This window comes from Cottoperca gobio, chromosome 5, assembly GCF_900634415.1.
Source record: "Cottoperca gobio chromosome 5, fCotGob3.1, whole genome shotgun sequence".
NCBI classification, from domain to species: Eukaryota; Metazoa; Chordata; class Actinopteri; order Perciformes; family Bovichtidae; genus Cottoperca; species Cottoperca gobio.
The window spans coordinates 21,017,613-21,045,313 of record NC_041359.1 but is presented as its reverse complement, the minus strand read 5'-3'; the positions used below and the strand labels follow the sequence as shown (position 1 = coordinate 21,045,313).

The following is a 27,701-nucleotide window of genomic DNA, read 5'->3' as shown; positions in this document are numbered from 1 at the left end:
CTAGTGGTCAAACGTATGTAAACACATACTACTTTTGAAAACAGAAAGACACAGCAGACAGATGGATTTTTACATTCCAAAGTTAAATTTTATGTTAATAGAAATAAAACCTTTTCACTCACTTTATTATACAATGTCATACCATCCATATGACAACAGACAAAAAGCCATTCATCGAGACAAGTTATTCTGCCAACTGATGTCAGTTTCCGTAAACACACTCATGGAGTTGGTTTAGAAGCACAAATAAACACATCATTGAGCAAATGTTATGTCGAACTACATATGAAAGCATCTTACAAAGAAGAGTCCAGTGTTCTCTTTGTGCTTCACAAAGGCTCAACAATTCTGTACAAATGGACGTCGCCATCGGAGGAACCAAGTTATGCTGTAAAGCAGCAGTAATAGTTCTTGTTTGGAGACGAGCTACAGCAGTAAGTCTCAGTCTTCTCTGATCAATCAGCATAACAGAGTTTTTTAATGTCTCATTGTGACTCGAGATACATTACACCCGAATAAAGGTACTCGTCACCTATCAGTAGTCAGACAGCTAACTGTACAACACATGCTTGATGTTTTACTGTTCATACATCTTACAAAGGGCACAGGGTTTGTCCAAGATGCTTAACTTAACCCAAATACAGAATAATTACAGGTTACAGGCCCTGACCTCACTTGAGCCCAAATCTGTAAATGTGAATTTAAAAGGAGTAGTTTGACATTTTGGGAAACGCACTTGCTTTTTTGTTGTTGTTGTTGTTGTTGTTGTTGTTGTTGTTGTTGTTGTTGTTGTCAAGTAACGCCAGATGAGAAGACTGATACCACTCACATACAGTTAGCTTAGCTTAGCACAATGACTGTAAACAGAGGGAAAGAGCTAGCATACAATGCGCATTATGGATATCTGGAACGGTTTTTCATTTGGGATATCGGATATTAAAATTCTGATGACTAACATTTTGATTGTAGATTTCTGAAATGAGTTTTTCCCCAGTAAAGATTCTATTGCAAATATCAAAAATGTTCATTCTAGATATCAACAAATATCTGAAGTGACCTCAATGGAATTATAGATATCTGCAATATATATCCAGTATATCTACTAAATGTTAAGGATTTAAAGAAACTCCTGATTGATTCCCAAAATGTCAAACTATGACCTTAAAGAGACAACAAAATGTACCTTTTCAACAGTAGTGATTTTTGGCTTTGCAGCTAGTCCACAAGGTGACAACCCATTCACAGTAAAAGGTAACCTTAATAATAACAATAATAAATACCAAAAATGGTAAAACATCATATCTTATGTTAAAATAACAACACATTGTTTAAAATAACTTGTTACAATATCATAAAATATTCAGCTGAAGAACAGATTTTCAAAATATGCATTTAAATAGTTAATCTTTTCCTCTTCATGGTTAATTATTGTAAGATGGGACATTTTGTTTTAACCAAGCAGCGTGACCTGCAACTCCCCTGACCTGATAGGTTACAAGAAATAAACATTTAACATGAAATCACTGGAAAACATCCTACCTGGCATTATGGGATTAATCTAAAGATTTCTAATTCGTTTCAAACCAGAAAAGAAGCATGAGAGGACAGATGACTTCGAGTAGCATGCTGATGTCGAGATGTTGCATTAGAATGGCGCCGCTAATATACTACCATGAAGTAAATTAGTCGAGTCAGATACAAAGAAGAGACGAAGTTGAAACTAACGAGCGACTAAAGGCTTCTTACACAGAATTAAGAAAACCATAAAATCCTTCTGCATATTTAAGACAGCATCACGCTGCCTTTTAGAGCCGTACATGTCACCTTTTTAAATCAAACATGCAGTTTGTTTTTCATTTTAGCCTCTACCACATTACTGGGGGGAAAAACACACATCAAATACAGAAATAAAAACATCATGTAATCATATTTGAAGCGTGTGTGTGACCTGGAATGTAGCCTTCGGCAGTTATCAATTTATTCAAATTTAACAAAAGTAAGGACGTAAATGATTTTTCCCTTCAATAACTAAAGAGGGAGTGCATTATCATTTTTAGGAAATCCCTTCTGACCCCTCTTCTGTAAGGTAATGAGCTCTGTCTTTAGGTGACACCCTGTCATTGTCAGAGCACAACGTGGCAGCACAGAGGGGGATGGTGTGACGGCCTCCGCAAAACCCGGCAGGAGCGATCAGGCGTCAGGTTGCAGAACATAATTTGACTCACCTCAATACTCCAGAAAAGTAGGACAACATTGTAAATAAACATAGAAAAAAACAAAACATTTTAAAGTGCCTGCTGCTAGTTGAGCTGTAGCGTTAATTTGTGTGCGTGTGTGCGTGAGAGTGTTGCTGCCTTCTCCTTTTGAAACAGTCCTTTCTCTCAGTTGCTGTTGTTTCCCACTCTGTGTGTGTGTGCGTGTGTGTGTGTGTGTGTGTGTGTGTGCGTAGATGAGCCCATCAATGACCAGGATACTGAGGTGGAGAGTAAGGTGGAGGGGCTGAAAAACAAGGAGGCAGAAAGATAAAATAAAGTCAGATCTTTATGTACTAATATGACTACGTTAAGAATAACATATCAATAAATATCAGTCGGATTCATCACAAGTAGCTGTTGAGATATGACCTAAAGTGGTGTCAAGCTTTGTCATCCCGAGAGCAGCTAAAAACTGTCCAATTTGTCTTTATGATGGCACTCGTGGCGAGTTATTACAAATTAAAAGAGTTCATGCCTTTCTTGTATCTTGCATCAAAGTTGATCTTTTAACTGTTTTTACTGCAGCGGTTAGAAGGGCAATAAAAACAAGTGCATCATATTTAATGAGTAATATTACATGATTAGAGCCACTGCACTTTCCCAAAGGTAGGTGACACTGTTTCTATTTTATATCATATAATGGCACATTGTTTGTTTGTATGTTGTTTTTATTAGCGACTGATCTGCAGATCATTTTCTAGATTAATCGTGAAAAATGACAGAAAATAGTGAAAAATGTCTTTAAATATCTTGTTTGTCTGTCCACACTGCAAATATATTCCGTTTAATGCAATATAAAGCAGAGAAAATCAATTATCAAAATAGTTGCATTGATTATTCTTCTAATAGTCAACTCATTGTTGCAGCTCTATATCTAAAGTTACTCTTACCCTGGCTGTATGTAGGATCCATCAGGTGTGGTGGATAATGTCCAGAATGCATCATCGGGTAATGTGGGGGCATGCCAGGGTACTGAGGCGCCATTGGATAACCTGCATGTGCATAACCTGCATGTGCATAGCCTGCATGTGCATACTCGGAGGGTCCCAGTGGTTTTCCATACGCATCATACATGGGCTCCACTGGATAGCTGGCCATGGGGATCTGCTGGACTGTGGGTCAAAAAGTAGACTGCCGTGAAGGAAAACTAGAACCTCATGGTTGTTGTAAGAGAAGACTTAATTAGGAGTAAGTCTCACCGTCATAAGGTGTCCTGCCCCTCTGCTGCCTCCTCTGGTAGAGGTAACAGCAGGAGCACATGAAGCAGCAGACCATGGTCGCAATGATCGCCACAAACAGGAGGATGGAGGAGGCGATGCCAGCTAAAGTGGTGGGGCTGGGAAGAGAGACAAGAGGAGGATTTAAGTAACAAAGCCTTACTTTGATCATCTCGCTTCACGTGGTTCCTCCTCTCTTCTATCTCGCTACTTTTTGCCTTATTTTAGAGTGGATTAAAGTAAAGATGTGGAGCCTTGGATTCAGAAAACACTATTTACCCCTGACTGACCCTGAAATCACATCCGAGTTAATGACGTACACGCTGCATCTCTCCATCACCTCGTAATCTCAGAGAAGGAACAAAGCCCTCCCTTTCAGCTCAGCCTCCGCCGCCCACTGTTCTCATCTCCCACTGGACTTAATAAGCTGCAGGTTGTCGGCTCTCTACTGGATAGTGATGGATGCTGTGGAGGTAAAGGGTCTCTCAGGTACAAGCTTGCTTAGTCCAGAATTATCACGATCCGTCCCAGGGGACAGCTGATGTGATAGAACACCTAATGAGGACATATTACACTGGGGGGGGGGGGACCAAAGCAGGGCCATTAGGTCAAACACAGCCAGTGGGACATGAGAACAGGCAGTTTACGAATGGCAGAATGCAGAGTGATGCTGGACGATATTTTCTAGATATGTTTATATGAGGCCCGTCAACTTTACTTTCCACTCAAATCCCCTTGTAGACATTATCAACCCAGTACTGATGCAACTGTTGACATTTACAATATTATTAACACTCCTCATCTGCACACACAAGACACTCAACCCATCACCAAATTCTATTATTTCAAGTGAAATGTTTGTACTCACTTTGTGATTATTTGTTTTGATTATATGTATGGTGCATTTACTGCACTCTATTGAAACCTGTTATGCTCCATACTGTATATAGTAGAGCAGGGGTCGGGAACCTTTTTGGCTGGGAGAGCCATAAAAGCCAAATATTTTTCTATGTATTTCCTTGAGAGCCATATATTTAATACATTTGAATGCAACTTTATGCGTGCATTTTTTAATATAACACGTCTCTGAGTACTAATAGCGGTATCAGTGTTTCATTGAACACGTGCTCTTTTATTAGATAAACTAAACGCTTACGTTATTTATCTCATTTATGTGCACGTTTCAGTGTTTACTGCACGGGTGTCAAACTCAAGGCAATTATATCCGGCCCGCGAGAAAATATCATATGTCTGTCATAACTGGCCCGCCGGTTTTGGTAATTAAATCAATGCATGGCACAACCACGGGGAAATACATTTGAGGAAGAATCTAAATATGTGAATGGAATGAAAGTTTTTGGAAAGCAAAGGGAAACACACCACAGATCTCTGGGACGATGTGAGCTGGACTGTTTGTGCGACACAACAAAGCATCTCACTGTTAAACCTGCAGCTTCAGGGCCGTGTGATCACGCACATGTGTGATGCCGAGCTGCCTGTGGGAGACTCTGATGCAGAAGGAAACTTTGGTCACTACGTGTTTCCAAACACTGACAAACATCTCCCCCGCTGTGTTCCCGACAGCATTCTGCTGATCAACTGAGCGCATTTGCCGACTTTGCAGCTCAGAAATTTAAATTGAACTGCTCAGCAATCCGTCTGCAGTTGACTTAAATATGTTCCATATCTTTTCACTTTATCCAATATGTGTATCCTGTTCAATAAATGTGGACCGTGTTTGGCCCTCGACGTAGTCCCAGTTTTTAATGTTGGCCCTCTCTGTGTTTGAGTTTGACACCCCCGGTCTACTGCTTGCTTTGTGCAGTTTGTCCTCTGCTCGGTTTCGCGAAGCACACACGTGTGAACACACCTTAACCTACAGCCAGAGAGAGCGGAGGAAAGAGAGGGGAGAAGTAAAAACCAAATCCGCTGCTAAATGTTTTACTTTAAAATGACACAATATAATTATTTATTACTTGTTAAAACATGTCAACTCAAAATTGTCTGCGAGCCATATTGCGTTATCGAATAGGTTCCCGACCCCTGCAGTCGATGCTCATAATGTAGTTTTTTGAGATTACTTATCCATACTATTCATGTGCTCTAGTACTTACTTTTGCGAATGTGAAACTTTAATTTCCCTGCGTGGGATTAATAAAGTTGATCTTATTTTGCGTTGCTACATGATAAAATATTTTTGATTGATTGATTGATTTTGGATATTAGATTAGTATTATTTTTTTACATATTTTATTAGGAAGTTATAGCATTTATGCTAAATATAAATTAAATTTTAACATGGAAGTTTGTTTTTAACTTTTGGAACAGTGCGTGGGACAAAATAATCTCAACACAAAAGATTAATTATAAAAAAATGAATGCAAGGTCGTGACGCACCATCACGGAGGAAATACGGCAGGTAAGGGCCAGCCAGCCATTTATTTTATAACCATTTATGTTATAGATGTTTGAGGAGGTATCTGATTGTGCAGACTGTGCCAACAAATGTCCTCTAGCAGGATGTTAAAGTATCCGTCTGCCTTCAGAAAACCAATGTGATCCTGCAGTGATAGTCTTGAATTGTGAACACTGACTCTTGGTGTCGAGTAAATAAATAAACAAGTCATTAGATTAAAACCCTGCTTCTGCCCGCACCTGAACTGGAAGAGCATGCAGCGTTTCTGCTCCCTCTCTGTGATCATCTTAAAGGCGTCCAGGCAGCAGTAGCGCCGCTGGCAGTTCCCGCAGCAGAACGTGATGAGAGGGCAGTCGAAGCCGTTGTGCCAGGTGCCATTTCTATCCACGTACCACAGACAGTCCTCGTTCGCACTGACTGCAAAACAAATGCAAAACAAAGTGTGAAGTGGGATGACACTACAGGGAAGATCTTGATGATCAAAAAGAAACAAGGAAGCCGCAGTTCAAACTTCAGGATTTCTTTTATTTTCTTTAGACCGACCAATCATTTGGTCTAGAAAAACATAAAAAACTAAATTGTTACAAACCCATAACGCCCAAAATCTTTTTTTTGTTTTGTCCGACCAACAGGCGAAAAATCCAAAATATTCAATTTACTATGATTTAAGAAAAAGCAAAGTAGCAAAATCTTCACATTTGGGAACAAACACAAAGTAAGTCCTAAATTGAGTAGGAAGGAGCAGGTATGATTATGTTTTCCACAAGATAGAATTTCAGGCACACTAAATTACAGCCTGGTCACAAGAGCCCCGTGTGTGCAGGTTGCTAAAAGTCACACCGACTTGTAAATTTTACATGGGCTTTGTTACGTCTGTGGGAACACTGGCAAATAAAGTATCTTTGACTATACAACGTGACTGAATACTGTATCAACAATACATGCATCTTCAGAGAGCTGCTCTCCCTTGTTGATATCTCTGAAACTCCATCAGAGAACATCTGCAGTTCATTGTTGAGCGAAGATCTTTATAGACTTGGCTCCTAAAACGGATTTGGATGCTGACCTTTTGAGAGCTGGCATTGAGAATACTTATTCTGCCATTTAATATAGCCTAAGCCTTGATATTACAACATATATTAGTGTAGTATTCGTATTGTCTGGCTTTTTACACTACTTTATGCAACCCGTCTTTAAACTAGTTTGATATTATTGCAACATGTTGATGAACATAATGCCTTGTAATGATGCTGATCTTTTTAAGTGAAGCTTAGATATCAATAAAAAAGCAATAGTCTTTATTGCCTCATATTAATAATAGTATTTCTGAATGAATCAAAGTTTCATTGCTTGATATGCAAGTCTTGAATTATAGAAGCTGAGCAGATCAGCAAATTGTGTTAAAAATAAATGCATTTTTGTAACATTATTCATCAATAAAAACATGGTTTTCATTAACATGGTTTTGTGTATTTTGTCATAAGAATTGTGTAAATCAGCAGACTTCTGTTAGTCTTTCTTAAGCAGTCCATACATTACATCTGCATGTGATTTGAGTTCAACAGATGCATTATTTTTGACTAAAACATTCTTATATTTGTTTTCATGATAGTTGGCAGTGACAGCAGCAGACACAATATCTGTATTGCAAAAGGAACATTACTTTCAAAGCTTAAAGTTAGCACTTGACTAGAGCTTCTAGGGATACTATATTATTGATTAATTTGAAATTAATTTCTTTAGCTTTGGGTAATATAGGATTTGTTTAACAGGGAAACCTACTAAGTTACGAGGCTAACTGTAATGTTATCAGTATTAACTAGCTATTCAAGTAAAAAAAACAACCAAAGATTCCCACTTAATTTAGCTAAACAACACATACAAAGCAGTAAGAGTTCAGAGGACTTAACAAATGGATGCTAACATCATTGTGGTTTAGTAACAGTTCACGTTAATAGCTTTCCAGGCAAAAATTAACATCGAGGTTACAAAGTTAACAACCAGAAAGCAGCAGTTTGCCTGTAACGGCTGAAATAATAACGGCCATGCCGGCGGACGTTGGCAGGGATCTACCGTTGGACCGTTAGCTAGCGGAGCGGCCTGGCTGATGATCCGTAATCTTACCCTGAGAAGTGCAGAGGACGACGGCGAGCAGCGCCAAAACAAGCGCGATGAGCGACATGTTGCCCGCTGGAAACATCATCCTCGTCCTAATTTAAAACCAAGCGAGCAGTATTTTAAAGAAGAAGTGTAAATGAACGCGAATAACCGGACTAACGGTCGTTCACAGACATCGTCTTGGCTCGGGAACAGCATAGGAGACAAGCAGGTAAATTATCTGTCGAAATGACACATCGCGGCTGTGACGCCGTTCAGCCGGGACGATGAGGATGTTGCCTTCACGTGCTGCCTGAAACGTCGGAAAGGAATATCCATTAAGAAGCCCATTATGAGAGTCCACTAATGAGCTGAAAAAAAAGATCCTATAAGTCATTAAAATGAGAAACTAACATTTTTAATTATATTGACTTAGTGTCTCAAAATAATGACTCAGTATAATAATGCCTAATAATAATAATTTGAAGGACAATTCTCATTATTTTGAGTTTCTCATTCTTTTGTACTACTTTTGAATTATTTCAAGATAAGTAGGCCTAAGTCATTATTTTTGAGAAACTAATATTATAGAGATATTTGACTTATTGGATCTTTATTTCATCACAATGCTAAATTATTTAGAACTAATCACACACCACGCAATACAAGTCACTCATGTTTACGAGCAGCTTTGAATGTACCTTGAGAGGTCAGAGCGCTCCTTCCCTCCCCGCCCCGACGGAGAGAGAAGAGGATTTTAACATGCACCTGATAAAGAAAGCATAATGTTTAACAGTGAGAAGAAATTGTAAAGGCATTTACTGTGGTAGTAAATCAAACCTCTTGAATAAAAGAAAATAAGTTAAAAACTGGAAACTGTCTTATACTAACAAACTGCAGATTGCATCTAAAAATGAAAAACTTGAATAGGTTGAGTATAAATAAACTAAACCTATTAAAGCCCATACACAGGTGCTTACACCTGATCAGACATCTGTGTGAGCATGTGTAGACTGTAGTTTTGTTTTACATGTGGCAGAAATTAAACCCTTATCAGTAACACTTTAAATTTAAATTAATAATGGGTTATAATGGAGTTGTAAGCAGATAAAAGGACATTTGTGTTTATTAATGTACAGTATTTTTCAGCAATCGTAACTTCTCATATGAAAACATATTTTATATTACTACAACTGTAGTTTTACTATGTCATTCATTAACCATTTTATACAGCAGCCTTCACTTATGGATACCCACAGCAGATATAGTTGTTGACAAATGCATTAATAAACACGGTATATACACTGCTTAAACTTAAGTTTCCTGGTGTAACGTATCCTTGGGACAGACGTTAACACTTGCATAATAAAACCATTTGTGTGTAGAGTAGAATGATAAAACTGCGACTTTAACTAAAGTGTTACCAATGTTTTAAAATGAAATTATAATTTACTAAACAAAATGCATAGTTTATATGGCTTTACACTTAAACATTGCCAGATGTGAACATTTCCTTAACAATTCCCTTCTCTAAGTTAAACATATTGATTGTTGGTTCATCACAACTTACTTAATTTACTAATTTTGGGTGCACATGATATACTATTCTATTTGAGCTGCAATAGTTACTAATAAAAATGTCAAAACTAACACTTACCACCACCAACTTGCATTGTACAGTGATTTTATAGTGAGCACACATCTGCAATCTAAGACACCTTCATTTTTCATAAATAGATTAACAAAAACAAAAAAATAATTATAATGTAAGCAGCACAGTAAGAGCACGAGGAGCGACCGTATCCCCCGAGTGGAAAAAACATGAGTTTTCTAGGTTTAAGGTTCAGATTTAATTGAAAATGTGACATACTTAATTATTATTAACTGCTTGGGGAGACAAGAGAGGAATCTGGAAATCAATCTGGAAATATTGTCCTTTCGGGACTTTTATTTAGAAATTTTTCCACCCCAAATTTCAATGGGTGTACAAGGAAATGACAAGGCTGTGAAGCACTGTGGGAACAGTGTGAATTTTTCAAATACCCACCGTACCCCGAAACACGACAGCTGGTCGAAGAGCTTTTCATTTCCTGTCAGAAACAGTCAACGCTTTTCTGGAATATAAGGCAGCCAATGTTTCTCTCCCTCCCCCAAAGATCAGGATGTTTGTTTTTATTCTTTCCTTCAAATCAATATAAAGTCTCTTTGAAGTGTTTTCCATGTTGTGTTTTTTTTTTACTCCGTTTATACAGAAACAACAAAAATAACGGGCTAAGTTACAAATTGGACATGGCAAAATAGTCCGTTCATATTTCGTGGTTCACCTGTTCCGCTGAAGCATCAAACTTTTTATTCAATCCTCTCGTCCAGTCTGAAATATCTCTAAAATGGTGAGTCCTCTGAGCGTCTTCAGGAACAGACCTGGGCAGTGTCTCACCTCTTCATCCTCCTCGCTTTAACATCTGCAAAGTCCTTCATCTCATCAACGAGTGGAGTTATGGGTAAGTGCATGTCCGTCTTCTTTTAACCCCTTCCTCCGCTCAAGTGATGGGGCATTAGGAGAGTTTAGATGGAAGATGCGTTTGAGCGGCAGACGACGGGGCTAGAGGCCTATCGACTGCAGGGTTTGTCTCTCGGTGGGGTTGAGGTGGCCTGAGAACATGCTGTAACACGGCTGCTGGGCGAACTGTGTCAGGAAGTCTGTCAGGTAAGCCTGTGAAAAGACACAGTGTAGGCCAATTGCACACATCAGTGTTATTAAAAGACATTTAGGCAAAGATAACGTTGCATTATCAAGAAACGTTTATTCACCATCAGTTGTACACATTGCATGCTTCATCCTCTTTTATAATTGGAGCATCTTCTGATCAGCTTTGACTTGGACCAATCCCAATGTCCACACTCACTGCCTTTAAGGCGTGCTCCTTCCAAGTGCGTGAGGGCCCAGGGCTGTCCCACTGACAAATCGTCACGTTCATAAGTTCTCCGATTCAGGCTTTTAGACGCCCTTTCCTGAGGGACTTTCTCATTAGTTCAGTGAAATTGGTGAAGTATAAAACATGGTTGTCCTGCCCCCACAAAATGTACACAAACTAACTATAATGACATTCAGTTACTGAACAGTATGGTGTTATTTGGTCATTCATTCCTGAACCTCAGTCAGGAGTTCCTCCCCCCCCCCCAGTGTTAATATTTCTCTTTAGCTCGGACTTTATCACATGTCCACTCGTGTGGACTGTGGCACGTTTGAGTTTTCAATTTAAGTAATATGTGTTAAACAAACCAATCTCCATACCTCGCCCTGTTGAACTGTATAATGTTTTCCATGAACATTTTCTACATAAATAAAAGAATATTGCCCGTGGCTCTCCCAGTACTCTTTCAGATGTAGTTCAGCAGTATAGTCTCACCATCTGCTCGAGTCGCAGGAATAGCCAGCGATGCACGATGCATCTATTTAGTGGACAGATGATTAATCCTAATTTCCTCCCAACATAAAATCAATACTTGGAATTTTAACAGTTGTATTACCAAATGTTATTTACCTGCACGGGTCTGGCAAGATATTTAATATGACAATACAGGCCAAGAGACAATATTTACCATCAGAGGGTTACACTGTGGTGTCTTTACCTTTAATATCGGTGTGCATTAGGCCACAGTGGGCAGGAATCCTTTAAGCAATATTAGATGTTTGCAATTAAGCACCTTGATTTGTCAGGTATAAACAGGATTAACCAAAAAACTACTTCCCTCCATATCCAAACGGTTTCTGACTTGATTTTCCAGAAAATTGCCAATATCACAATAAAATGTGATATCCCAACATAAAATTAAATATACCGTGATGGATGATTTTCACCATCACGTCCTCTCCTACTAACATAAATACTTTGCAATATTCACTCTTTTTATCAATGACTCTGTACTTACACGATTGTTACTGTATTTTATTCTATTTAATTGTGTACTCGCCACTTTACTTTCTTGTTCTTTTGCTGTAACACGGTAAATGTCCCCGTCGTGGGACTAATAAAGGATTTCTGATTCTGAAGCTTTCATTAACCCCCGCCGCTGCCTGACATTAATACAAGTTTAGAGTTAGCGTACCTGCAGATCAATCTGATATATGGGGTCTTTCAAAGCATCTGGATCGTCCTCGTCATCATCCTCGTAATAATCATCATCTGGAAGACAGCAGGAAACGGAAACTTAAAGAGACCTGAATCAAAGTTTCACGTTTAACGGTATAAGCCAGGAGTGGATTTGAAATGAAAACGGATGAATAGCCGAGGCACTGGGGAGTTACTCGTACCGTATTTGTTGGAGGCGATGAGATCAGAAAGCAGCTGCCCTGCCACCCCTTCATCTTCCTCCTCCTCATCATCACCCTCTTCATCTTCCTCCCACATCCCACTGGAATCTGAGACAAACAACAGCTGGTATTAGGATGACACTATTTGTATAATTAGATTCCAGTGGTGGCTGCGCAGGATTGTTTTTTGGCTCGTGTGAACCAAACATTTCCAATAACTTCACAAGCGTAGAAAAAGCGCAAAAAGTCTAAAAGCCATAAAAAGCTTCACGACCAGAAGTTTACAGTCCAGGCTGACTTATTGTTTGAGACGCCTCATCGAATCCCTCTCCCCCAATCTCTTCCTACAAGAAACAGACACAAAGGTTTGATCCTCTCTGTAGTGCTCATGTCCCTCAGGAAGTCTGTGTCCCATCAAAGCATTTGTATAATTTGTATTCACCTTGAGTCCAGTCTGCTGCGTTCGCCCTGCTGGAGTTGGCCTCCACTACCGTCGACAGCTCATTGATAATCAGTTTAAAGATCTTCACTAGCAAAGGAATGTTGGTCCACCGCTCTGGGTCTGTGGCGGGGGACAAATAAACAGTTAAGAGTGCTTAATGTTAACAGCACGCACCGTCCTGTGGTACATCTCCTAATATCGCCGCGTTGACGTCATGTGAGCAACTATCTCTGAGTCACATGCTGTCTTACTCTTGGCAGATTTGGAGCGTGTGCGGATGCCGTCTTCAGGGCTGTACAGCTCTTCTCCCTTCACCACGATGTCCTGGAGACGTTTGTCGTCCGTGTTGAGACCGTGCTGCAGGAGCTTACAGAGAGCCACCGTGCTGCAGAAGGAAAGCAAAAAAGAAATGACAAAGGTTTGAGATATGTGGCATGGGTTAGGGTAGAACTATCGTTGACAGCATACGCAAACACTTTTGTATCGGTTTTTTTCACGGAAATCTAAATTGTATGTTCATAACACATTGACTATTACATTTTCGAGTACTTGGCGCCGCTCGAGTGGCAGCCTGTTACAGCAGCTCCTACTCACCGCTGAGTAGTTTTTTTTATTATTCTGTCTTTTCAACCTTGTCTAGGAATCATAGACACCAAACCGCTATTTTCGCAATGGTTTTCTTCTTACTTTTCCTGTTAACCACTGTGAACAGGGATCACATGTGTAACCAACGCATTGTTTACACCAGGGATCAGCTGTTAGCATCCCGTATCATGGCGGTGCTAACCGGCGAGAGACCCGGTGTGGCCCTGGAGCTAAGAAGAAGAGGACGTCGTGCCGGGACTGAGCTGTGGGCGGAAGAAACGCTATAGACCCGTCCTTCTATCCATCGTATTGGGAAATGTACGTTCTCTTCCCAATAAGATGGACAAGCTAGAGGTGCTGACCTGGCACCAGAGAGAATACCGGGAACGTAGCATCATGATATTCACAGAGACTTGGCTAACAGAGTTAATGCCGGACACTAACATTGGACGGTTTTCATCGGATACGGGCGGACAGGACGAAAGAGAGTGGTAAGAGGAAAGGAGGAGGGCAGGCTGTGTTTGTGAACGATAGATGGTGTAACCCTGGGCACATCACTATTAAAGAGCAGGTTTGCAGTGGGGACGTTGAGCTACTAGCTGTTAGCATGCGGCCATTCTATCTGCCGCAGGAATTCTCGTATGTTATCGCGATAGCACCGTATATTCCCCCTCTGCTAGCGCCGATGTGGCTTGTGACGTCATCAACTCCACTGTAAGCAGGCTGCAGACACAGCACCCAAACATCCTCCTTCTGATCTCTGGTGACTTTAAATCATGCCTCTCTTTCCACCACTCTGCCCACATTCAAACAGAATGGCACATGCCCCACCAGAGACAATAAAACACTGGACTTACTGTATGCCAACACCAAGGAGGCATACAGCTCATCACCTCTCCCTCCCCTGGGTAGATCAGACCACAACCTGGTACACCTCCTGCCTGTGTGCAAACCCCTTGTATGCAGACAGTCGGTGACCACATGCACGGTGAAGCGATGGTCTGCAGAGTCTGAGGAGGCCTTGAAAGACTGTTTTGACACCACTGCGTGGGATGTGCTCACAGACTCTCATGGGGAGGATATTACCAGCCTCACAGACTGCATCACGGACTATATTAACTTTTGTGTGGATAACGTCGTACCTACCAGGACTGTACGATGTTTCTCAAACAACTAACCGTGGATGAATCCTGAGATAAAGGCTCTCCTCAAAGACAAAAAGAGGGCCTTTAGGATTGTTCAGAGGGAGCTACGGTGGAAGATCAGGGAGGGAAAGAACACCTACAGGAAGAAGATGGAGGAGCAGCTGCAGCAGAGGAATGTCTGGAGAGGCCTGAAGACCATCTCTGGGTACAAGGAGCCAGACTCTCAGCCCAAGGGGACCTAAAGTGGGTGAATGACTTGAACATTTTCTTCAATAGATTTGATCAGTCAGGCGCCCCTCCCCCGGCTCATTCCCCCTGCTGCAACCCCCATTGTTCTTGTCACCGGGATACAACCCTGTTTTCTCCACCCTGCCCCCTCCCTCAACCCCCAGCTGTCAGCTACTTCACACATCCACTCTGCCTCCTGCTTCTCCACCCGCTCCCACCCACCCACCCACCCACCCACTACCTGCACTTTGTCCCTCTCAACCAACCAGGTGAGGAGTGAGCTCAGAAGGTGTAAGGCAAGAAAGGCTGCGGGTCCAGATGGCATCAGCTCAAGGCTCCTCAAATCCTGTGCCGACCAACTGTGCAGGATTGTGGAGCTATTGTTCAACCTGAGCCTGAGCATGACGGCCAAGCTGTCATCTCTATTGGACAACATGTCCCACCCCCTCCAGACACGAATGACATTTTCTCCAAAGAGGCACCAAGTTACAGGATCTTCTTGCTGTCAAACGTGGACTTTAAGGTTCTTCCTCCACGGCGTATTTTGGACTTGCAAGCGTTTCAAAATTGCGAGCTTCATGTCGTCTTCACTCACTCTGAAGAACTTCAACAAACGACCTGATGCGTGTGTGTGTGTGTGTGTGTGTGTGTGTGGCTGTACTGCGTGTTGCACTGTGTGCTGACGTGAATGTTGTGTGTGACTGTGATGTTACCGTTTGTGCCGCCGTGTGCACTGCGTAAACACATCAAGTGTGTAAATGAGTGGATATAGGAGAATGATGGCCGATCAAGCAGTAAAATCAGCCAATTAGAGATGCACCAATCGATTGAGGGAGGGAGGAGACGCAGTAACGGCTTAAGTTTGGGGACAATGGTGCGCATTTTGGGGCAGTCTCCCCTGGAAGGCATTCATAGGCTTACACACGTTTGTACAGAAATATGTGAAGGGGCAGTGCAGTCCAGTTTTGGAAAGTTGGAAAATTAGTAGATATAATTGATAAATGAGTGTTTTCTGACCTGACTTTACCCTCGTACTGTCCGTAGAAGAGGTGCTGCCTGCTCATCCACTCAGTCATGACGAACTCCAGGGCAGGTTTCCCCGTCGGGCCGGGCAGACTGCACAAGAACTCCAGCAGAGGCTCCAGCTGGGAGTGAACCAGGTTGGCAAACACCATGATCAGAGACTACAGGCAGAGGAAGAGGAGACAGAGGGAAGGAGTAATAATGAAGTATTGAAGGTAACAAATGAAGACCAGGTTTGAGGGTTCAAGCCTGTTGGTGAAGTTACAGCCACACATGAACCTTGTCCCCCCCCCCCCCCCTTACCTGCATGACACTCAGAGTCTCAGCTTGCTGCATCTTGCTCAGAATCGCTCGGAAGGATCTGGTCCAGCTGTTCCCCGAGCTGGGTTCCCGCCCGAGAGATCAGAGTGGACACCAACCTGCCCACAAAGGCGGCCGTGAACTCGGAGGTCCGGGGGTCCAGCAGCTGGTTTACCGCCTGCATGACGTACCAGAGGCCGCTGTTCCCCTGCTCGTCCCTCCACTGAGCGATCTGCTCCAGGGCGACGGAGACGTACGCCCGCAGACACTCACCTCCGTTCTGGAGAGGAGAGCGGGTGAACGTGAGGAAGTAAAAAGGTGAATGAGAGGAGAGCGGTGCCACAGAATTTAAAATCAGCACCAATGGGATATTTATTATTTATATTTTCTATTCAAAACAAGTCTTTGTGATTAAAATAAATGTGAAGACACCAAGTTTAAAATGTTTTTGCTTTTTTTTACTAAAGATGTAGCTCTACTGGATCACATCACCTGCTGATGATGCATTCAATGTGCTCGTGTCCAGATGAAATGCAAATGAAAGTTTACCTGCATTATCGTGTTGTCATCAGTGCGTAAGGTACACTGTGCCACCACAGGAAAAGCCTGGCACACCAGCATCTCTGACAGCGGGGCTTTGGTGTTTCGGACTACAGTGGTCAGGATGTCGATGGACGGCTGTAGTGCAGACAGAGATTACATTACATTGCAAAGCAGAACTGCTTATTTGGGTTTGGTCCTGTAACATTATCAGAGGTGCCTTATCTAGACAGAGTGACGTTTCAGATGAACAATGTGGAAGTGCGACGATCTACTTACAGCACAGAGTCCAGAGGGGATCTTGTCGGGGGGAGCCTGCATGATGCTGACCAGCGTGGGGATGAGACGCATCTGCATGGGGCCCTGGCAGCCTTCGATTTGTGCCAGTTCCTTAAAGATGTCCTGAGCCAGAGACGCCACCACAGGGTCTGACAACAAGAGGAGACAAATCACTACACTTAACTGTATGTTGCATTGTTGGAGGAGCCAACTGTAGCTGTTGTGCACATGACAATAAAGCCTTTGAATCGAATCAATTTAACCTTTAAAAAGAAACAAAAGAGGAAAAACATAGAAGGAAGTTGAAATTTAGAGTACAGTGTGAAAGTAGTCAGAGGAGCTGTAGCCGTACCATTGTTATACTTAAGGAAAATAGCAATGGTGAGGGGGCAGATCTTGTTCTCGGCGCTGGTGGTGAAGGCCGGGTCGACGGTGCACACGATGCACAGAGTTTCCATGACGAGGGTGAGCACCTCGGAGCTGAACTGGGCGGCCAGTTGGACGAGTCCCTCGAGGATGCTGGGGAGGAACGGCTGGAGGACATGTGTGCTGTCCGACAGCTTCAGCTGATCGCAATACCTGGAGAACAAAAAGGATAATAGTCCTTAATGAACAGACAGGCATCCACCCAACACCTTTATCATCAGTTAGTGACCCTTTCAAACTCTTTAAACCTTAAATAACATTTTTGAATGCGTGATGAATGTCATTTGCAACGTGTTTAGCCGCCTGTCTAATTCACAATTTGGTGATGGTTACATCGTGGTACAAATTGTCTTTTTCTTTTTGCCACAGAGACCAGACATGTGGCCATGACCTACAACCGAGATCAAGGAAATAAAAATCTCTCCTGTAGATGCAGAACTAAAAACAACGTTAAACATGCTAACTTAGCTTAGCATAAAGTCTGAAAACATTACATTACTCCACTTCACATAGCAAATAGCTTTTTGCTGGTTTATTAATGCTCTGATTTTAAAATTGAGCACCTTTAACATGTTACATTTCCTTTGTTTAATACGTGTAAAAACAAGTTTAACAGATATTCCTTAGGTGTCTTGATGCCGTCACAGACTAACTGTCTGTACTGTGGTTTCTGGCTTTCAGATAAAGTTGTTCCTTCTTGCTGAGTTGCATCACAGAAATAACACCAGAGCTCTGCGTTTGGGTGGCAGCACAGTTGAAAACACAGCTTGCTCACCCCCAGATGGCCCTGACCCCGGAGATGCGCACGGAGGGCGGCTGGCTGGCGTGGAGGCCGCTGACGGTGGCCTGGAGGAACTGCTGGATGAGCTCGGGAGACATGGCCGCGGTGAAGCGACTGGCCGCCCACAGAGCCCGGCCGAGGAGGAACGGAGACGCCGCTGGTCAGGAGAAAACAAAAACAAGAGACGGCAGTGAAGAACAACACAAGAGAAGACGAGTAAGAGAGAGGGACAGCGAGTACCGTTTAATATGATGTTGATTCAATAATCTAATGTGTTCCTTAAGGATCACATTACACTTCAGAAAGTTTGTACTTGTGGTAGATTTGAAAGGTTTTCGTGCCGTGTTCATCACTTCTAAGGGTCAGTTTAGGACTCACATGCCAAGTTGAGATCGGCGAGGATAACACTGGCCAGGAAGCCATGCATGTCGAACTGGATTCGCCCGTTCTTCACATTCTCTGTGATGATGGTTTTAACAGAGCCGAGAGCCAACATGCAGGCCTCATGAATCTTCCACCTGGTTAACAAACAAAACAAATACTTCTCTGACTTAAAAGCACGGGTCTGCGCAGGGGAAATCCCTGCAGGAATGTGGCTCAAATTCGACAACATTTTGAAAAAGGCCAGACACTTGAGATGTAGTCAAACAGAGAATAATGTCTCTCCCCCTCACCAGTGCTCATTGCCACTGTTTTTGGCCTGCTCTGCCTCCTGGAGATGTCTGGTTGCTGCCGCTGCCAGCGCTGCTGCGCTCTCATTCTGAAACTCTGCAGCAACAGCCTGCAAGTAGAGGTCAAAGGTCATCATTATACACACTCAGGGTGGCCCAAAGAGTGAGATGATGAGCAAAGAGTTGCTATGAAACCACTGCAAACTTAGAAATGTTGGAATATTTCTGACCCCTGTTTTACATGCGACCCCACTGCTCAGTATTCCTATGATTCAACACGGCATAGAAAAAATATCTGTTCATAAGTAAACAACTTTTGTCAGTCGTTTTTCAAGGAGTAGGGCCACAAGGTTCAACAGATGCCTTGAGTGTTTGCGGAGGCCGTGTGTGTAGGAGAGGATAAAGGAGAACAAGAAGCCGTAATTCTCCAGGATTAGTGTGTAGAAGCATTTTTAGACCAGACTGTAACTAGACCTCATTTATCATAAATAGAGACTGACGGAGAGAAACCGAACGGTTTAGGTGCTAAACGCAACCTCAGGTACCGTTTAGGGCTAAAAGTGATTTTCTGTGAAGGTAACCCACTCATCTATACAGTTAAACAAGTTGGGATTGCACAAACAACTCTGAGAGGGTAAGTTGTAATGAAGGTGTTGATTTAATTTGGGCTTTAAAGTGCCGCATTTTGTCCGTTGCATGTTTCACAGATGTTGTTTTACAATAAGAATTGTAGGTTTTTATCTCACCAGCAGCAGATCCTGAGCAGAGATCCTGACAGAGTAGGAGAAGGTGTCATCATCCTCATCCTCTACAAACTGCTGGGGGTTCGCCGTCCACGCTTTGATCTGAAGAAACAAGAAGACACAGACTTATATTTCATACTTCCATCTTTGCAAACAGGCATTTCCTCTCACGTGTTAAAGGTACGTCCTCACCTGGTCCTCGGTGATCTGCATGTACAGGATGATGTAGTAGATGAGTTCAGGCAGGGCTTTCTTCACCGTACCCTTTAACTTGTTGTTCTCCAGCAGCGTGTGGACAAAGTCAAAGATGCTGAACACCAGATTCTCAAAACCTAAAACTTCACCTGCAGAAATGACACAATACAAATATTAGAAGATGAAAACAATTCCTTGGACGCTGCAAACTTTCAAACCAAAAGTTACATGTGAGCAGTGAAAGCATTTTGCTCACCGTCAGAGTCTACAGGGTCATCCACTTCCTCCGTGTAGTTGACTTCTGTTCTCACATAAGTGAACATATGGTTAAGGAATATACAACTACAGACTCCTTAGCTTAGTCTTGTTGGTACTCGTCTCTCGGGATCTTTTCATCCTTATTATTCTGATTCAATCTGAAAATATCAGATGATTTTATTATTTAAAAGTCTTTGTAACATGCAATATCTTTTCAGTCTCTTTCTCAACATGTAAGTGTTTGGACTTCGCTGAGTAAGCAGGTGACTTCCATGTTACAGAATAAGCTGCTGCATTGAGGTGGATTAGTGGTTCAAGAGAGGATGTTCTGCAACCAAAAGACCCCAAACTCCAGTCTCACAAGTGCCCATAAGGAAGTAAAACCTCCAGTTATACATCATGTTTTGTTTGGTTTTGAACCCTAAATGGAAGCGATTTTCACTTATAGGTCTAAAGAGTGCTTTTACAACACAGACAGAAGTTGTTATTGTAGCATGAAGTTAGAAAATACGCAGTTTGACATTGTAAAGGATATAAAGCTGCACTTTCAGTCAGTGTGTTCCATACGATGGGTAATATCTGCTGCATGGAGGACACCATGGGTTTGGGGAAGTTGTTCACCAGCGCGGTTACTGCCTGGGAGAGAGGAGGAAAAACAAGCGAGATTAACACCGGCCAAATTTCTGAAGGCTGTCCTGTCTATGTTGGAGTTACACACACAGTGAGATTTACATGGAGTTGATTTTGGACACTGGTTGCAAATCACTCGTCTTATCTTGTATGAATAAATATAACTACTGCCTGTTATCATCAATATCCAGCTTTTTTTCTCTTCCACGTCTGAACATATGGGTTTCCATTCATGATTTGTGACATTTGAAGGTCACGCTAAGAAACTACTCGATGATTTTCACCTTGAGGACTTCCATCTTGAGACCGCTATCAGACAAGGGTCCTTCAGGCATCTGCAGCGCATGCACAAACGCTTCTGTGAACTGCTGCACCACGGGGAAGATCAACGCTTTGGCTGCACCCTACACACACACACACACACACACACACACACACACAGACACACACGGTAAAGTTACATTACAAGAACCCTGACAACTTACTTCTGCCCATCACTTCCTTTCTGTAACAGTCTATGATCACTTTTAGAAAAATTAACTCTTTTAAAAAGTAAATTCAAAATCAACTGCAACTCAACAGGATGAAACTCTTTCCATGACAAAAGAAGTTTAATCAAAAGTAAAAATGTTCAATTATATAATTAATTAATTCTATAATTATTCACATAATAGCTGAGAAAGTCTGTCTCACCTTCTCGTGCTCTTCAATTGCACAGATGAGGTTGGCACAGGTGGTAAAAATCTCCACTGCTCTGGATCGGGTACGAATACTGTACACCTGCAACGTTAAGGGAACATTTATAACAAAGTAACTTCATATTCACATTGTCAGTAACATAACATAGTGAAACTTAAACAGTTGATTGATTCAGATATTTTATATTTTAGTGGATCCACCATTGGGAACTGTACTACTCCTAATTTTTCATAATAGTTTAAAGTCAAAATAAGATACAATTTAGCATCAATCTGTGGACATTTCAAATACAGAAACACTGTATTGTGCTGCTATTCTGGCCAGGGCGCCCTTTGAAATGTCCCCGCCGTGGGACTGATAAAGGATTTCTGATTCTGAAAATAGATTTCATAATCCCAATGAGACATGAACAGTTAAATGAGCAGTAATACCTCGGCCATGGTGAAGATCTTGTACATTTCAGGTAAGATGACTGGAGCCACCAGCGGCATCTGTGTATCAGTCACCTCCCGAGTAAACTCTGGACAGAACAGGTCGTTAGAAGAAATCATTTCAAATATGCACGTTTTTTTCTTTAGTTGTTATTTTTCACAGGGTCTGCCTCAAGTGTTTACTTCTTTTGAAGTAAGAATTCACAGAAAGTGTCAAAAGTGAAACGAGAGAAATAGGACAGGATTGTGAAAGCAATGTGACGGTCGACCGCGAGACAGTTTGGTGTTTCTTATCAACAGTAACACCAGGAGTGACGCATGCTTTTGTCTCACCTCACTGTGATGAATGATAGGGATGCCTGAAACCTAAACTCAGGGATCGTTCCTGCACGTGTAATGTACGTACACACTATGAGACTTTCAAAGTCAGATGACTGTACTGATCATATCACACTGTGGGTCTTATAATGGGGTAGTCTTGAAAATTGTTGTTGCATATTACACAAGCGATAGACAACAGGAAGTCACACGTTACAAGACATTTCACTAGGATGAACCCCCGACAAGTCGGCATCGTCTCCAAACTACATTTAGTCAACAAAACACACAAGACGCAAGAACACGTGCGAGACGGGAGTTCTTTCCATCAAAAAGGGATGTAGTTGATCAGTAATTAAATAAATGTGTGAATGCTTGTTACAGCTCTGAAACTAAAGGTAAAAAAATGGATGCAACTTGCATGTTTCGCTTTCAAAACTCCTCTTTTGGCACTGATAAGATTGCTAAAAACATTACTAATGTTAAATATTAACACAGCATCTGCCTTTGGAAGAATGAACTTGTATTGTTGCATTGCTGCATTATGTAATTCTATTACATTTTTATAAAACATGGGTTTTGCATCATGTTTTAGAGGATGTACATCTTTAGTGTGTTTATGTGCATCTTATTACATACCCGTGAGGACCCTCATGGCCCCGTGCACAGCATTGACGTCTCCGCTGACCAGCATCTCCATCAGGAGGGTAAGCAGCTGCGGCCACGCCTCGGGCCAGTCCCAGTGGGCGATGGCCGACACGGCATACGCAACACTGGAGCGGACTTTGCTTATCGCCTCCCGCAGACCGCTTGGCAGCAGCACCCTGATGGCGGCTTTAGCCTGGAGGGGGACGGCAGGAGATTCACAACATTTGGCGGTCAAATTCTGATTATGTGCAAGAATGCTTTTGAGAGAGAGAGAGAGAGAACTTCAACCAGTAGCACACAAAATAAATGTTTTTAAAGTGAAGTAACTTTACCTGATCGGAGGTTTCAGGAGGTCTGAATTTCTCTGACTGGGAACACCAGTGAGTCTCCACATATTGCTTCAGGATGACTGATGCTAACTGCAAACACAGACCACAAGAGAGATGTTTGTTAAGTTGCAGTTAGGAATACAATCAGGACAACACGTAACGCAGATCACGATCAATAACTGAGACCTTTATCTGACATGCATGTGTGCGGGCTGTCAACCTTTTCTTACACTCACCTGACGGATTGCTAATGCTCCCTGAGGATCAACTGTGAGTTCTGCCAGATGAACGCCAAACTCTGCAACATGAATATATCAGCAAAGACAACAATTAAATATATTAATACAAATTGAAGAGAGCTCAGAATGTACATTATACGATAAGAGCAGGTTGAGAGTGTTGGCTACGGCAGGACGCTAGGCTGGAAGTGTTTTTCGCAACACTATGTGGATGTAATGAGGATTTTAAGACCCTGATAAACAAGAACAAAATAAGTCTTTCAATTAAAACAAATCTCCACAGATTCCACTATCACACACATCTATCCACAGACACAAGGCTGCAATTGCTTCCAAATTTGCCTTGAATAGAGTTTGTGTTTTATACATGTTCTTGTGGTAGATGTTGTTATTGTTTAAGTTGTTGAGATAGTTTGTTTTCACTTCTGTTAAGACAATAAACTATATGAGTTTGTTTTTTTTCCAAACATGCAACTTTAGCTGCAGCTAAATATGACAAATGTCTAGGTATGCTGTTGTACCTGTGTACCACAACAAATGACTACATTGACATAACTTGATTTCCGAGGTTTACAACGTCGCAACAGTCCATGAGCTGTAAAGCCAACAGAGCACACTGGTGTGAACCTGGCCTGACAGGCATGCAGTGTGTGAGCGATACAGTACAGGATCAGCATCAACCTCAACTCTGATCCAGCTCTCTCTAACTGGGTTTTACTAAGAGTGACATCAGGCGCCAGAAGACAATGTTAGTGCTGACAATCCTACAGAGCGTCTGCCTTAGAGAGGGGCCAGCGGAAAGGGTTGGCCTTGCTGCGGCACAGCCGACAGACAGTGTGAACAATTAGCCTTTTGAACAGGGGCACGAGGACAGACAATGGGAAGTCTAGTGGCGCATAAGCTACGGCCGATAGATTCTGTATCCATCTGTCCCAAATGAGGACTTTATCAAAATAAAATACATTGCTTTGTTATGGGGATTATTTCCACAATACACCAACTGTTTACAGAGGGCATATTGTCAAGTTCATGTCCAAGGTGCTTGTAAAGTGCATCAACTATATTTGAGACCTTTAACCGCAATTGAAATGGCAATTAAAAACAGGAAAAAAAAATCAATTCTGTTGTTACGAAATAAAAAATATAATAGAAAATGGTTTGTCCAACTGTTTATTTACTGACCAGACAAGAGTACTTAACTGGTTTATGCTCATAACCGATGTCTTTGTAACACTTTCATCGTGGTGCCACGACTATTGATGGTAACATTTTACATTTGAGGCTGAATACAATATTAGCTCAAAAGATGGACATGTACATAACTCAATAAAAGAAAAGAGCTCATTTGGGGCAGTCACTGCAGTAAAGTCATCAGATGAAGGCTCTCCAATAGGTGTGTGTAAGATTACTTATATGGACTTTATGTATGTATGCATTAACTCTGGTACAGTTGTGCTCTTTGTCTTTCCCTCTGTGTTGCATCCTGATGGTGCTGATGATGCAGGAGGCTGGCGCGTGTCTCCCCCCCCCTGGAAGGCATCTTCGCGCGAAAGTCTGTCATTGGACATGGGATGGTTGCCATAGCGACCACGAAATAAATGAATAAGATGATGTTTTGGGTGACTTCTGGGAGATCTGGAAGTCGGCTGACATCTTACTGCACATAACTGTCAGTCTTAAAATATGTAGAAACGATTTATTAAACGTTGGTTCAGGAGGTCAACGGTTGTAATATATGTTGCTGTCACCCCCCCCCCCCCCCGTTTCCAAGTGACGTTTTCAGATTCCAATGCGTTCGAAACGGTTGTTGTTGCCATAGCTTCAGAAGAACTGTGACAATATGTTAGCTAGCACACAACGGAGGCAGAAGAATAAAGTAGGGTCCACCCTTGTTGCTGTGCTGTCGAGGCCGGGATCCTCACAGTCCCCCCCCATGTGCTTACTGTACTTACTAGCTAACGTTCACGATTACACATGGGACACACGATTAGTTGCGATTCGTCCAATTCGCGTAAGTTTGAAGGGAGGCAAGGCACGAGCTTTCAAGCTAACTTGGACATCACTCACTAAGTTCTTCAAATATGGCCTTCGTGGAGTTGAAACAGTTCCCCGGCTAACGCTTTCACTGTTAGCTACTTCTCAGCAAAGTAAACACAGCCAAAGTTAGCACTGATGTAAGCAGCAGACAGCTGTCCGCATGGTGCTTATCTCTGAAGAGGCCCATGTGGTTAATGAGCGAGGACACCGGTAGACGCTGTTGACTCCCTTAAACTAGCTTTTAGTAACTAGCTACTCACCCTCTGTCACTTCCAGCACTTTGATCTGCTCCTCCGCGGCGGCGCGCACTTCTTGAACCGGGGACAGGATGGCCGTCAGCGTCTCGATCAGAGCCTCTTTTAGTCCCTGCTGTACCGGGCCAGCGGCCGAACCAGACCGAGCACTACCCGCCGCACTCATGCCTGCTGTGTTTTTACCCGCAGCCCGCTACAGAGTCACCGCGACCCGGGGAGGAGCAGAGAGTCACAGAGGCGAAGCGCGCCAATGCATGGAAACGTGGAGGCGGGGTTTAGCGAGAGGAAGAAGCTCATTTAGTCGTCCGGTTCGGCCCACGTGTTTGTTTTTTTTTCCGTCAGTCTTTGTTTTTGAACTATGGCTCCCTCTTGTGGAGCGGGGGAAACTATGCTTTCAACTGCTTTCGGAAATATTGGTCACTATGAAAGCAAATCATTGAGTTTAATAACGTTTTTTAAAATAGCACAGCTTCCTATTGGCTTGAGACTGAGAGCACACAAATTCAGATAGATGGTTTTTCAAAATAAAACATGTCACTGCTGTCATTGTCGTGGTGTTTACATTTAGAGTGGCTGCATTTCAAAATGAGGTATTCACTTACCTATACAATTCAAATCTTTATGGCCATCATTTGCTTCCATATCTAACAAAGTTATTAAGAAAATACCAGGAAGATGGATTCATACAGTGGTTAAAACCTTGAAGGCTATGAGAAAAGCATGTTTAAGTGCGAGTAAAAGACCATTTTGTTTCCATTATAGAAAATAATTTGAATAAAAATATAGGATAGAAATTAAATTGCATTATACCTTTTGACAAAAACATGTCAATCTACTTAAATCACATGTTAAAAGTCTGCTGCTGCTGCTGCAATCTTCTCTATGGGTCAAAACTTGCAGGCATGATGCAATTGTGGCCACACCCCAACAATATTTAAGTCTTGCATTTGCCAGGCATGTAAACCACCTACTTTAACATTACTGATTAGATTGTAGCCAGTGAACACTATACAGCCAAAGGTGTGTGGACGTCCCAGCTCAAACACCTTTGGGCCGTTATTCATGGCTTGGACAAAGGTCCTCTATTTCCCATTAAGGGAAACCTCAACCCTACCACACATAAGGGTGTTTAAGAAATAAGTCTGATTCCAAGTTTGGGGAATACCCCTTGTTTTTTTCAAGATAACAATGCCCCTGTGCACAAAGTGAGGTTCATACAAATGGTTTGGTGCTGGAGAAGAAGCCCTGACCTCAACTCCATCCAACATGATGGATAAGGAAGCAGACTGCGAGTCAGTGGCCGACCTCAATGTGAGCAAATACCTGCAGCCAGGTTCCACAAATGTTGTTGAAAGCCTTCCCATAAGAGTTGTTACAGCAGCATATTAATGCCCATGGTTTGGAAATGAGATGTTGATAAATTACATATAGTTGTGATGTTCAGGTGGCCACATAACATTGGCCATGTAGTGTATTTGAAAGTTTAAATAAACAGAAAAATATAGTCCTAATTGTGTACCATCTACCCAGTTACTCCTGCACAGCGAGTTGTGCAATACTATGCAGATTAACTAGTTGCAACAGGCTCCTTGTCAACTACAGCAGATTGTAAAAACCTCCCTGCATCCGGTGTTAACAGATGTAGTCTCACCTGAGCTTTAAGACAGACTGCTCCATTCTTCACAGACAGACAGGAGTAATATTAAACCACTGTGAAACAATAGTGCAATTCTTTGTGATGCGTGACTTTCAGCCTGCACTGTAACTGTGGAAGTGGGTCTTGTTACTGAAGGAGGATCTACTACCACGAGCTTCACGTCATAGTCCTGTTGCTCCAACGAGGAAACAGATGGAGTATCAACAAGGTTTCCACATACGTGAGACGAGCATTGTGACATGTTTCCTCTTGAAGCTCCACGGTTCTGTGTCCTAAAAATACATTCTAGTTTAGTTTCTTACATCTTCTTCTCGGGTGTTACATTTCTTCATCCAGGAGCTCGTCAGACAATGGCGATGTTTGGATGGCTTTTGAATAACATTGTTTGTATATCTTTTTGCAATACACAGTTGCGTCATAAACAATAAGTTAGTGCATGTGGAAAACTAGCTGTAATAAAACTTTTGTTTCCTAGGAGTTAAAACTTCCTTAACACACCAGCCAAATGAGCAATAAGACTGATTATTACTAATTATCGTAAAA

General features: G+C 42.1%; 2 protein-coding genes across 3 annotated transcripts; both read right to left on the bottom strand.

Annotated features, from left to right (window-relative positions):
* Window positions 1-64: 64 nt before the first annotated feature.
* On the bottom strand, window positions 65-8,281 carry shisa4 (shisa family member 4). 2 transcript variants are annotated; one of them, XM_029432529.1, is made up of 6 exons: window positions 8,013-8,281; window positions 6,128-6,305; window positions 5,343-5,348; window positions 3,455-3,591; window positions 3,146-3,367; window positions 65-2,499 (listed from the first exon to the last, which is right to left on the bottom strand). In XM_029432529.1, the coding sequence occupies exons 1-6, from the start codon at window positions 8,089-8,091 to the stop codon at window positions 2,459-2,461; spliced, it is 663 nt and encodes a 220-aa protein (XP_029288389.1). In that variant the 5' UTR covers window positions 8,092-8,281; the 3' UTR covers window positions 65-2,458. The 2 variants fall into 2 exon arrangements, with proteins under 2 accessions (XP_029288389.1, XP_029288390.1); XM_029432530.1 differs by lacking the exon at window positions 5,343-5,348 and having other exon boundaries at window positions 8,013-8,278.
* Window positions 8,282-9,093: 812 nt separating this feature from the next.
* On the bottom strand, window positions 9,094-25,790 carry ipo9 (importin 9). The gene is given in 25 exon segments (XM_029432305.1): window positions 9,094-10,698; window positions 12,096-12,172; window positions 12,301-12,408; window positions 12,743-12,862; window positions 12,994-13,127; window positions 15,718-15,884; window positions 16,027-16,077; window positions 16,079-16,303; window positions 16,573-16,701; window positions 16,843-16,991; window positions 17,195-17,421; window positions 18,044-18,206; window positions 18,428-18,567; window positions 18,724-18,830; window positions 19,467-19,565; window positions 19,656-19,807; window positions 19,915-19,973; window positions 20,452-20,552; window positions 20,831-20,950; window positions 21,240-21,326; window positions 21,677-21,765; window positions 22,634-22,835; window positions 22,975-23,061; window positions 23,208-23,269; window positions 25,508-25,790. Coding segments are annotated over 25 exon segments (3,126 nt in total). The 5' UTR covers window positions 25,668-25,790; the 3' UTR covers window positions 9,094-10,587.
* Between the last annotated feature and the right edge of the window lie 1,911 nt (window positions 25,791-27,701).

Coding starts and splice junctions, on each gene's coding strand:
- shisa4 (XM_029432529.1), bottom strand. CDS start 8,091: ATGATGTTTCCAGCGGGCAACATGTCGCTCATCGCGCTTGTTTTGGCG. Junction 3,368..3,454: donor GGGCAGGACACCTTATGACG/GTGAGACTTACT, acceptor TTTGACCCACAG/TCCAGCAGATCCCCATGGCC. Junction 2,500..3,145: donor GGATCCTACATACAGCCAGG/GTAAGAGTAACT, acceptor CTTGTTTTTCAG/CCCCTCCACCTTACTCTCCA.